At 34.5% G+C, this 12,369-nt stretch overlaps 2 protein-coding genes across 3 annotated transcripts; one reads left to right on the top strand and one right to left on the bottom strand.

Annotated features, from left to right (window-relative positions):
- Nucleotides 1-753: 753 nt before the first annotated feature.
- On the bottom strand, nucleotides 754-4,116 carry LOC122593615. Its single transcript, XM_043766041.1, has 6 exons — nucleotides 3,598-4,116; nucleotides 2,452-2,597; nucleotides 2,178-2,346; nucleotides 1,681-1,779; nucleotides 1,514-1,596; nucleotides 754-1,105 (listed from the first exon to the last, which is right to left on the bottom strand). Exons 1-6 carry the CDS (start codon nucleotides 3,964-3,966, stop codon nucleotides 973-975), a joined length of 999 nt encoding a protein of 332 aa, XP_043621976.1. The 5' UTR covers nucleotides 3,967-4,116; the 3' UTR covers nucleotides 754-972.
- Nucleotides 4,117-5,765: 1,649 nt separating this feature from the next.
- LOC122592551 (ribulose-1,5 bisphosphate carboxylase/oxygenase large subunit N-methyltransferase, chloroplastic) lies at nucleotides 5,766-11,437 on the top strand. 2 transcript variants are annotated; one of them, XR_006322729.1, is made up of 12 exons: nucleotides 5,766-6,296; nucleotides 7,392-7,555; nucleotides 7,653-7,736; nucleotides 8,224-8,281; nucleotides 8,370-8,423; nucleotides 8,516-8,587; nucleotides 8,679-8,759; nucleotides 8,850-9,022; nucleotides 9,532-9,634; nucleotides 9,711-9,829; nucleotides 10,706-10,828; nucleotides 11,012-11,437. XR_006322729.1 is itself a non-coding variant. In XM_043764810.1 (12 exons), exons 1-12 carry the CDS (start codon nucleotides 5,892-5,894, stop codon nucleotides 11,096-11,098), a joined length of 1,536 nt encoding a protein of 511 aa, XP_043620745.1. In that variant the 5' UTR covers nucleotides 5,774-5,891; the 3' UTR covers nucleotides 11,099-11,437. The 2 variants fall into 2 exon arrangements, 1 of the variants encoding a protein (XP_043620745.1); XM_043764810.1 differs by having other exon boundaries at nucleotides 5,774-6,296; nucleotides 9,698-9,829.
- The last annotated feature ends 932 nt before the right edge of the window (nucleotides 11,438-12,369 follow it).

Raw genomic sequence — 12,369 nt, 5'->3', positions numbered from 1 at the left:
ATTTACATTTACCACCACGCCGCCACCACCGTCACCGCAACACATCGTCGCCACTACCACCATCACCGCCGTCCGCCAAATCGCGCGGGCATTTGTCTAGTATACATAAATTCACACAAAATCCACCCATTTAAGTTGTTTCCAAAATTAACATATCTCAATGTTAACAAAATATATTTTGGACTACGAAGATAACACTTGATGTTTTGCACAATCTGGTATAGAAACTCACCGTCTCCATCAGCTTCATCTGTGGTTTGTGTGGATCTTCACTGCAATCGTTGGGTAATGGAAACCACAAAGCTTTGCCTTCCCTCCAAAAGAGCTCCCTTCAAATGTGTTGAACTGCTTTCCTTGTGGAATGCTCCCCACAAGATGGTTTTAGGAGAGATTCAAGAATCCAAGAAACGTCAAATCTGCAAGATTTTCAGGAACTTCTCCTGTGAGTTGGTTTCAACATTCAACATAGGTCTAATAATTCAACTTCTGCAAGATTTAAGGACTATCAATGAGTTGAGGCTCTCTGATGTTGTCTGGAATCTCGCTTTTACATCTATTGTCTCATTGTCTGACTCTGACAGATCAACAACTGTGTAGCCCACCAAAAATTCTGTAAAGAAAAGTCGATGACCCTTCAGCAGAACATTTGTAAGTATTGTTGAAGTAACATAACAGAAATTTAAATAGATCAATATTACCCTTGATATCAAATCAACTTCTTTTAAGGTGAATTAAAACGGGTTGACAAATGTGTTAAGATGCAAGAAGTTAAATGAGACATATATTCTATAGTTGTTCATGAGTCAAGTATTAAAGATTGACTTTTTTCCTCTCTTCACGAAAAACTTATTGTACATTCCTTCAAAATCGTACACAAAATGTTACATTCAGAATCTATTCCTAGTGCGTTTGACCGTGGCTATCATTCCGGGGCAAGTGAGCAGACAGCTCTTCGAACTACATACACATGCATTATTCCTCCTTTAATCCAGGCAAGCTTGATGTAACAGCGACTGCTGATAACGATGGCCTTAAAAGAAGATATATAGCAGGACCTAGAAATGGAACCACAGATAAGGGAAGAAGCCAAAACCCCTTATCGCTCCTGCATATCCAAACCATATGATTTAATGATTCCAACTTTAGATGTAATAAAAGTATATGACAGGCTGGAGATGGTTCTTATAGGTACCTTTTACTATTTGAAGTTGTAATAATTACATTATAAGTGGTTTGAATGTTTAGCAGATTCTGAGAATCCAATATGAAAATGACCATAACAAACATTCTAGTCTTGTGAACCAAAAATAGACATCTTCCCAGTTAGGTTGAAAAATCGGAAACTTTATTTTTCCCTCCATTAATCAGTTTTGCTGAAGACTTGCAGCTATGAACCTAATTATATGACCCCTAAAGACTGTCTGCAGCTACTATAACTGATTTACAACTTAGATAGTAAATAATCAGCTTTAAAACATTAATCCAAACACCCTGAATCACGGTAGTGTCTCACCATTTTCTAGCAGTCATATCGTTGTAGACCCAAAAAGGGGCAAAAGTAGATAGTAGTGCAAAGTCAATGCTAGTAGCATGAATCTGCAAGCAACAAAGGATGTCTTAGGGGCCTTGCATTTTTAGCTAACGGGTGTGATAGAATTCAACCAAGAATAGGGGACTTACGAGTCTGCTCCCTCCAAAGTACTGGAGAAACTCCTTCCAATTGTCCCCGGTGGCTAAGCCCGCATTGACGATTAGACCTAATCCTAAAGCAAAGACCACCTGGTAAAAGGATCAACAATCGCATTAATGCATTATATAAGAAAGACCCACCAAATGAACAATCGTAACGCGTAGGTACCTTTTTTGTTGTAAACAAGAATAACTTTATCGGATAACCGTTAAAGACTAAGGTATTATGGAGTGAACTAAACAAACAATAACAACAGGCCCCTGCACTTACCATCGACTATTTTTTCCCCTGACAAAGCAAAATGAAAAGTTGTATGTTTTTAAATAGCAAAAAAACCAATCTCCTCTTTAAACAAGTACCAGGGATTTCATTTCAAACCAATATCATATCATATGAACATGCAATAAAAAGACACTAATGTCTGCAAGAATGGTAAACTGTTGACATTTTGTGGATCTCTAACATATTATTTTGATTAGAATGTTACCCCGGCTGTCAGTTTTGACTCGAGAAAGTTCAGCGGCCATCTTTTCAGTTCCCCTTCTTCAATAGCTGGTGGTGGCGGTCTCCAAAGAACAAAATACGGTATTAGAGCATATGCTCCCAAGAAGAATGAGAGTATGGAGAATGGGAATACAGGAACATTTCCTTTTGAGCTGCAAGAGCAGACAAACTTTAATCATTTAAGATTTTCAATTTTTTTAGACATGAAACCAAACTAAAGATCAAGATTATGATCAAGATATGAATATAGGGGTTACCTTCTGCCAGATGGAATCAACAGCATAGAATACACTAAAGGCCATAATCCCATGATGTTCCAAAGAGACACAATCACTCGATTCAGTTGGAAACCATCATCACCAATCAAAAAGCACAGCTTTTTCAGTAGATACATGTCTGTTGACTACAGAATAACAGGAGTAAAAGAATATAAGAACGTAAGTGCCTAAAAGCTTAATTATTACTCCGTCCGTCCCAACATACGGTTCACAAGAACCTTAAAGTGCACAATTAGCACAACTTTCAATTGCTTTTATGTTTATAGGCTTATATGCTCATATCTATACTCACTTATAAAACATTTTGCCATCTAGTATTCTTAAATGCTTCTAGTATTCTTTTATGCTTCAACGTTTATGTGTCATATGCCAATATGCATGCATGCCTTCTCTTTTCACCATATACTCACATAGACACAACGTTTATGTGTCATATGACTAGTACCTTTGGACCGACAAGGCATGGGATTCTTCAGGGCACACACTCACATACATACTTCCCTACAGTCTTGACAAGGCATGGCACTCTTTGGGACACAATCACATATATGACTATCAACCTCTGATCTCCCCATACCCGCCCTTGGCGGAATTTGGTAACGTTGCTTGTGGTGGCGGGTTTTAGGATAGGTTATTAAAGTGTTATTTTACTTAGTGCTCTTTTTTCTTCTAAACATAATCAACGCCAAACACCCTAATGAAATCCACTTATCAGCTTAATTTATAATGAATAACGCTTAAAATAAGCTGAGTTAATAAAAATAACGTGTTCTGATCTTGTTTACTTTGAGCTTATTAGCTTATTTTTGTTCGGCTTACTTTTCATAAACCCAAATTTTAATAAAACCAGCTTATCAATTTGAGCTGAACCAAAATAAGTTATGTTCAACAATAACAATGGTTTTATTTTTCTGCTTAGGTGCTTCTAGCTTCTTGTTTTTTTTAAGCAGATAAGTTATTAACAAACTCTTTATCATAAACCACTAATCTATTTACTTAATAAGGAATAATAGCTTATTTTTTCCGGCAGAAAAGCACTCCCATAAGCTCAAGTTGATAAGTTCACAAGTCATTAAAATTTACAAAAAATAAAAAAAAAAAAATGGAGTAACAACAACTAAATACCGGAGTTTGGTTAGGTGCAGCAAGCAAAACATAATACATAAGTCCACCCCAAAATAAGAATATCAAAAACGACGTCGTTTTGCCACCACCACCACCATCACCACCTCCATTCTCACCACCATCAATCTTCATATTACTATTTTCTTGCTCTAATTCAAGTGGGTCTTGTGATTTTTGGGTATTCAATGAATTATAACAAGTTTGAAGGTGGGCCCACTTGTTAAAATGTTGGAATTTAATGAATCTTGAATTGTTGAAATGTGAATAAAGGTGTGAACTTGATGGGTTTAAATATATGGGTTTGAGTTTGAGTTTGTGGGATTGGAAAGGGAAAGTGCAGGAAATGGGTGTGGTGGTGTGAGTATACATTGTACAAAGGTTTTTATGCAGAATGTACAAGTTGGGTATAGATATAGATATGTAGAATATAGACAGAATAATGTGGTGTTGGGATTGAGGGTATGAATGTTGGAGGTTGACGACGGTGACAAATAGTCCACGTCATTGCCGGCGATGTTTCTATCAACCGTAAAGACAACTTGGTTAAATGATGTTATCGATATCGAAAATATATAAAAAATCCTATCAAAAATCTTTTTAACTTTTTATTTTTAACAGGGTTTAAACTTAGCTGTTTTAAGAATATGCATAATGGTGGGTTGATCAAAAACTTTTTTTATGTTAATAAGTCATTAAAAAGCTTATTGGGAAAGATAGTTTTTTTCATCAAAAAGTTGAGAATCCTCTACCTATTTGATGAAAGAACTTTTTCTAAAAACACTCACACCAAGTTATAAATACATTATATTAATATGACTTAATCTAACATTCTTAATTTAATATTATAAATTGGTGGTATAGAAATAATAAAAAGTCATTAATAGGTTGATGTCATTGGGGATGTCCTAAGTTAAAGAGCCTTTAACTCAATACTTAAATAGGGAAAAACAAGAATGCAGCTAGAAGCATGTTGCTTCTAAATTTTCACCTCACAAACTCTTTCCTGTTTTCCACGTGTGTGAATATAAATCTTCCCTACCCCTGAAAATGGTAGAAATATGTTACTGTTGGCAACATATTTGTTGACTCATTTAAAAACCTCTAATCCGATAATATATAAGAGGAAAAACTTGTTTTAAGACGTCTAAACCCTCAATACGAGGACTTCTTTATCGCGAGATAACTTATTGAAGCCACGGTAAACTGTTAGAATATAAATTATGAGTTTTTATTGATGATTCAAAAGAAAAAAAATCGTATAACTCAAGTTGAACCTTTAAAATGGGGTAATAGAATAAAAATGACTTTAGTATAGAATAAATAATATAAAATTTATCAGGTTTTTTTTTCCCCTCTTGTATATCAATATTCACTTGTATTATATTTCTAGATTACAATAAAAAAAAGGCCTAAAACTTTTATATATGTGAATATAAGTACTTTGAAGAAAATTATAACAATATTCAAAAACAATCACAAATATTTCGATTAGAATGAATATATTAAGATTAAATAAATGATTTATTCTTTTTCTTTAACCAAATACAAAAATTCTTATTTATCATCTAATTTTATAATGATAACAATGTTATGATAACAGTTTTATCTTTAGAAATAATGGTTATGTTAACTGTAAGTTTAACTTTATAAAGTGTTTATATAATTTTTAAAAGCTCATAAAAAAATGAAAAACTGAATAAAAGTTAAAATTAATTGTATCTACCCAAATTTTTTAACATAATAAAAACTAAAATTAAAAAACTCTTTGAATAAAGGCGGACCGCTTGAACGGGACCTATTTTCTTAACTTAATCTTTTCATTCTCAGTGTAGTCGGCATTGCTTTTTTTGTAACGTTTATCCATGGCTGGACCCGTTTACAAAAGTTTAAAAAATGTAAAAGAGGGGTTAGATTATTGTAAAGCAAGTATTAAGGTAAAATAAATAAGACAAGATCTTGACCATATATCATGGTTAAATTGATGCATGAAGATTCATAAAGCAATTAATACACGATAATTTTTATAATGCACCGTGATTTTTATAGAAAAGAAAAGTATTGTTTTACGAGTATTTGTTTACTTTAAAATATATTTATTTATTTTACATAAAACCATGAAAAAGATAAAATGAAAGAAACAAACACAACATAAATGAAAGAAACAAACACAACATACTACTACTAGTAATAGGATACACTCCACACAAAACCAACCTTCTGAAAAACGAAAAAAAAAAAGAAGAAAAACTAGATAAGGTTCTTCATCATCATCGTCATATCTTGAAACTCCAAACATGGCAGCAGCAGCAGCAGTAGAAGCTGCTTCTAGAATCTTCCAAACATCATTACCTCAGACCATATCATCTTTTAGACAAAAACCCTGTTCCCGGACACTCTCTTACAAAAGATCCTCATCACCTTTCATCATCCGTTGCACTGTTTCAACCAGTAGTAGTGATACGTCATCAGCAGCAGCTAAAGGAGGAATGGCTGGGCCGATACGGTGGGGTTGCGAAATCGATTCGGTTGAGAATGCAGCTGCATTGCAGAAATGGTTGACTGAGTCAGGATTGCCTGATCAAAAAATGGATATAAGGAAAGTTGATATTGGTGAGAGAGGACTTGTTGCTGTTAATAATATTAGAAAGGGTGAAAAGTTGTTGTTTGTGCCTCCTTCTCTTGTTATTTCGGCCGATTCGGTATGTTGGTTTTTAGTTATTACAAGTAAATTTATTGGTACTTGTTTAGATATTTTAGTTAGCTAAGTAGGCGAAAGTTATAATTACCCCAAGGAATATGAAATATATCCTTCTAAAAAATCATCCTACTTATCCCCCTAACAATATGATCATAACACATGGTGGAATCATTGGATTTGTGAAAACAAGTGTAGTGCTATAATAGAGGAAAGGCGAAGGTATAACTGTTATTGTATGATATTTGCATTTGTTACGAATATATCGAGTTTTGAAAGCATTTCAAGTGTGGGGATTGATATACAGAAATAAAACGCCAAACAAATTTATAATAACCCTAGAGCTATCAGAGAATATTGGTTAGATTAGGTCAGGTTTACGCCAATGTGGTTGGTGACCCGGTAAGGTCTTTGACTTTTCGTCAACACAATAGAGATTCTGGAAGTTCGTGCACACTATAACTTTCCCTGCTTAGCTACCTAAAATTCGGTGCACTTATCCCTTGTAATATTGTAAATATACCTATTCCAGCAAAAGGTCTAGGTTAGCGGAGAAACCCGACTCTGTGGTCCTTTTTACCCAAGCTCCAGCCTCCAAGCAATGAATACTCGTCTTTGGTTACCACCCTATGTAGTTGGACCAAATTCAAACCCATGACCTATTTCTAACAAGTTAGTAATATAGAATACCCACTGGGAATTATCTCTGTCAGAGGATTATTAATTATAAAGAAAATAAAAAAAATTCTCGAGTTCGGATGTCAACTTTACTGTATAGTTTCATTAGTTATTTGCACCCTTTAGGAGAGGGTAAACATAATATGAGTTTGTGTAATTTGAAATGATCATAGGAGCATTGTTTGAAATACAGAGAATGAACCATCCATGCAACTTTGATCCTCGAGTACATGTTGCTCTTTTTTAGGAAAGTGTAATTCAATAATGATATTGAATATTTTGAGTTGGTCTAGCATTTAAGGGTTGTAAAACTAATGAAGAATAGTAAATATAAAATTCTTATCTCTTCCTATCAAATGAAAAAGTGATTGTAGATGGCATATTTTTTCACACATATATGTTTGTAAAAATCAAAAATTAGGAGTGGACTTTTCCAGAGGCTGGGGAAGTTATGAAGAGATATGACGTACCTGACTGGCCATTAATTGCAACCTATCTAATTAGTGAGGCAAGTCTTATGAGTTCGTCTAGATGGAGCAACTATATATCAGCCTTACCAAGACAGCCTTACTCACTTTTGTACTGGTATGCTCTTCTTTTAATATTATCGCATCTTCTCCTTGAATAATAATAATGATCTATGCTCAATATCCCCCCCTACAGCATATTTGTATTATTTCAGGACACGTGCGGAGTTAGATAGGTACTTGGAAGCATCTCAGATTAGAGAGCGGGCCATTGAAAGAATCAATAATGTAACCGGAACGTATGCAACTCTTTTCTTAAATCTTTGGTCAGTTATCTGTAATGAAGACTAATTTATACTATGTGAACATTCTAATAGTGAACTGGTGGTTATGAACCAGTGGTGGCAAAATGGGTGGGTTGGGTAACGGGTATCAGCCTGAAACACTTTTTGTCCATTTAGTTTTTATATTCATGAATAATCAGTGTGTTTAATACGATTACAGAAATAATATTATTTCAATATTAGCATCACTTTTTGCATAAAGCTATTTAGAAGATTGTATGCATTTGACTAAATTGTGGTTGGCCTTTGACCTGTTTCAACTCATTAATTTTTAACTCAACTTATATGTTTAACTTATTTGACCTATGAGAGAGAAGACATAGCCTAAACAATTCCTTTTATAAAGTTATTATTAATTATATGAGAAAATGAATCATTTGACTCATTTCCACCTGAAGTACTAATGCTAAATTGCTATGCTTGTTTCAAAAATTCTTTTCAGATACGATGACTTGAGAGCAAGAATCTTCTCTAAGCATCCTAATTTATTTCCTGAAGAGGTACTTTCTGTATACAAGCAGGATGCATTTCTTGAAGCCGAGCTTACTTTTCAAATCCTCGTAACTAACTAAACAATGTTTATTGCAGGTATTCAACATGGAAACGTTTAGATGGTCCTTTGGCATTCTATTTTCACGTTTGGTGAGTTTCATAACGAACTATACATGATCTGTCATATATAGCATAAGTAAACGAATGCTTAGGTGTTGAATTAAAATTGATCACTATTTCAGGTTCGATTACCCTCATTGGATGGAAGAGTTGCTTTAGTCCCGTGGGCTGATATGTTGAATCATAGTTGTGATGTATGTTCTAGCCCACTTTCACCTTTACTTGAATCAAGATAATTCAGTAGTGAGTCACCCCAACTATAATATTTGTATTTGATGTCTATAGGTGGAAACCTTTTTGGATTATGATAAATCAACAAAGGGAGTTGTATTCACAACGGATCGTGCATACCAGCCAGGTGAGCAGGTAATTACATATCTAAGTGCCCGTTTTCATTTCAAGTTTTGCCACCAAAAGGAAGGTGATCTCACTTTGTAATTTTATTATTTCTTGCAGGTGTTCATCTCATATGGTAGGAAATCTAATGGAGAACTCTTGCTGTCGTACGGGTTTGTGCCGAGGCAAGGGACAAACCCACGTGACTCGGTTGAGCTGCCATTGGCAATTAAAAAATCAGATAAATGCTACGAACAGAAGGTGGAAGCTCTGAAGAAGCATGGATTATCAGCGTGAGTATAATAAACAAACCCATGCCAATTACATGGTGTCAATTTGTCATAATAGAGGTGGTAACTTTGACCAGTATATTTATGAGGGGGTTGCTTTCTGTTAAGTATTATACTATTATCTCTAGCAGGTCAAAGCGGATAAAATAGAGATGTAAATGGAAATGGGTCAACTGAGTCGATCCAGTTGAAGATCTCCCAAAGTATATTTCTAATGCACAAAACCTCCAAAATCATCAAAAAATAGTTTGGTATTTAAAAAATATAAATGTGAATCATATTTGACACACTAGTAACTAGTTCTCTGTAAAAGATAAAGTTTTTTTTTGGACGAAAAGTGTATCGGGTCAACCAAAATTCTCCCGTTTTGACCTTTACCTGATCCCCAGTCTATATCATCAAGTTTAGGATCTTATGGGTTAGTCTAACCATCTGGTAACCTCATGACTTGCTTTAACTACAAAATTTTAACTTGCATTTCTCATATTATAATATATGTGTTATTGAATCAGATCACAATGTTTTCCATTGCAAGTCACCGGTTGGCCATTGGAGCTGATGGCATATGCATTTTTAGCAGTCAGCCCACCTAGCATGAGCGGAAAGTTTGAAGAGGTAAGACACGCTCCAAATAACTTTTGTATTATCATTTACCACCTCTGATGCAATTTATGCCAGATGGCTGCTGCAGCATCGAATAAAACCAACAGCAATAAGGAACTCAGATATCCTGAACTAGAGGAACAAGCATTCCAGTTTATCTTGGATAGCTGTGAATCCAGTATATCAAAGTACACTAAGTTTCTTCAGGTGATAACAACTACTCCCTCTGTCCACAAACACATGCAATTATTCCCTCATTTTCTTAAAGTTCGAACCTGTATCAAGAGGTGGCAATTCTGAACTGCTTACTTATGAGTGGGTCAACCTGTTTTATGTTTTATCATTAGCGGGTCAAATGGAGAAAATCATATTCACAAAACAAGGAAGCAGATTGAATTGGTAGAAACATGCCAAAGTGCCATAACAAACTATCCCTTTCTAAATGTCATAGTTTGACTTTTAAAGTCATTTTCATCTAACTTTGACCGTAAATATATTTGTATGTACTATATATTAGTTGATGAAAGTTATATTAATGAAAAATACATATAAAATCTAATTCATTCATATTTTTGTATCAAGTGTTTTATAACACAAACAAAAATATTTACGGTCAATGTTAAAAGAAAAAACTCAAAATGTCAAACTATGACATTTAAAATGGACCGTAAGGAGTACAAAATATATATGTTTAAGATAATATAGTATAATTTTTATAATCATGTTTGACACATTAATTTTTTACAATACACAAAATGAAATTAACAAAGAGGGTTTGGCCCAATCTGACCCAATCCAATCTGATTCAACCGTGCCAAGAAACTGCCTGTTTTGACCTGCTACATGACCCACTCAACTTGCCACCTCTAGATACAGTAGTTATTACAGATGTCGATTGTGTTGCCATGGATTAACAACCGCAATAGCAACAACGTGAACAACAAGTACCCAATTCCACTTCTGTGGGGTATGGGGTATTCTTGGTTAACAATATGCTCTATTTTGTCATTGTTGAGTCATATTTTGGTTATTTAACTATTAGTTGACAATTAGACACGTATAATTTCTACTACCATGAAACAGGCAAGTGGGTCCATGGATCTGGATATAACATCTCCTAAGCAGCTCAACCGGAAAGTGTTCCTTAAACAGTTGGCTGTGGACTTGTGCAATAGTGAGCAAAGGATTCTCTTTCGTGCTCAATATGTAAGGACATTTTGTAAATGTGTTAGATTTTTTGTAAATTTGTTTGGTTGCCTTTATAAAAAAAAATCATGTAGCCTAGCAGGCTGCGTAGCCAGCAGCCAACTATTCACTTTTGGCTCCCTTTCATAATTGTAATATAGGGAAATATGTGACTCTTTTCTCTGATATATGGGCATTTTTCAGATATTGAGGAGAAAGTTGAGGGATATGAGGAGCGGTGAACTAAAGGCCCTAAATTTGTTTGACAGTGTCACAAAGTTCTTCAAATAAGTTTGCAGTTAATGAAGAAACAGCTACTTTATACCTGGGTAGTAATGATTTATCATCTGTACCTCAACAAGCCTGAGAATACATATCAAGTATATCAACTGTGCTCTATAGTTTCCCTTGTGCCAGAAATTCTCAATCTTCCTGTAAATGTTCATTGCAATATGTTGTGTAAGCAAGCTCTTGTGGAATTTGCTATCAGAAAATGAACATTTTGAACCAAGTTTGCAGGTATAGTCTTTGTAGAAGTAGGCTATAAAGTCCTTCATGTGTCATGAACTCATTATAATCTCAACATTTCTCATTTTAATATACAGTTCTCAGATGTTATTTCTTTCTGTACTTTCAGCTAAAGTTGAAGTATATCAATTGTTAATTTTATGAAATTTCCTATTGTCATTGCTAAGACTTTCTAGACGTATCTGTTGAAGTTCTCATGTGTTATTTCTTTCCGCACTTTCTGTTTATCTGTTACATATAAATATACAATATTGATGGACAGTACAAGTCTAGTTGGTTTTCTTATTTTACCATGTCATTAGGCATAGGCTGTTAGGGTTAAGTTCTTGCGGAGAAGACCATCGTGTGCCTGTCTTAAGAGCATTCAAAATGCCAAAAAAAAGGGGTCCCCTCAAAACACCCCGAATGCCAAAACTAGCCAAGGACAAGGAAAAAAAAGAAGAAAAAAGGACGGGCGCGTACCTGGGGGATGGATGTTAGGATAATAATATTTGTGTTAGAATTACATTTTACTAGACTAGAGGGACTTATTGTGTAAGTTGGTCCTTGGGTATTTAAGCCCCAAGGATTAATGACCTAACAACCTTTTTCCTCATTTCCACCATAATACTACAAGATTTACAGTCGTGTTTCTCTTCTTATTTCCTTTACATTTCATGCTTTCATCATATTCCTTTTTATCTTGATCTTATGTGGTGATTATGCTATTAGTTTTGTTTATCATTTGGCATCAGAGCAGCAAGGATCATTGTTAATCTCTATACCATTTAACAATTGATTCTGGGAGAAATATAAATCGATCGAAAGGATATGTTTGAAAATGGCGGCTGCATATTGTTTGCAATCAACATGTTCAAGAGTTTTATTGGAAGTTTGATCAAATAATCATTTCGTATTCTTTTTTTTTTTCCACCGTCCCACTTACTTGCATTTTTCTTGATTGTTTAATTTTTGTGTCTCATTTGGCTTTTGTTAGTCATTTTTTTTTGTTGTTAGTGGCTGCTCTCTCAAACATCAGCAAACCAATTAATAAT

This window comes from Erigeron canadensis, chromosome 3 (assembly GCF_010389155.1).
Source record: "Erigeron canadensis isolate Cc75 chromosome 3, C_canadensis_v1, whole genome shotgun sequence".
Taxonomy (NCBI): Eukaryota; Viridiplantae; Streptophyta; class Magnoliopsida; order Asterales; family Asteraceae; genus Erigeron; species Erigeron canadensis.
This window is presented reverse-complemented; position numbering and strand designations above follow the sequence as displayed.

Bases quoted from the DNA above. Each gene is read 5' to 3' on its own strand.
- LOC122592551 (XM_043764810.1), top strand. From the start codon at position 5,892: ATGGCAGCAGCAGCAGCAGTAGAAGCTGCTTCTAGAATCTTCCAAACA. The intron at 8,760-8,849 runs GTAATTACATAT...TATTTCTTGCAG, and splicing joins CATACCAGCCAGGTGAGCAG to GTGTTCATCTCATATGGTAG. The intron at 10,829-11,011 runs GTAAGGACATTT...GGCATTTTTCAG, and splicing joins TTCTCTTTCGTGCTCAATAT to ATATTGAGGAGAAAGTTGAG.
- LOC122593615 (XM_043766041.1), bottom strand. From the start codon at position 3,966: ATGTATACTCACACCACCACACCCATTTCCTGCACTTTCCCTTTCCAA. The intron at 2,347-2,451 runs GTAACCCCTATA...CTGCTCTTGCAG, and splicing joins TTGATTCCATCTGGCAGAAG to CTCAAAAGGAAATGTTCCTG. The intron at 1,106-1,513 runs GTGAGACACTAC...TTGGATATGCAG, and splicing joins GATATGACTGCTAGAAAATG to GAGCGATAAGGGGTTTTGGC.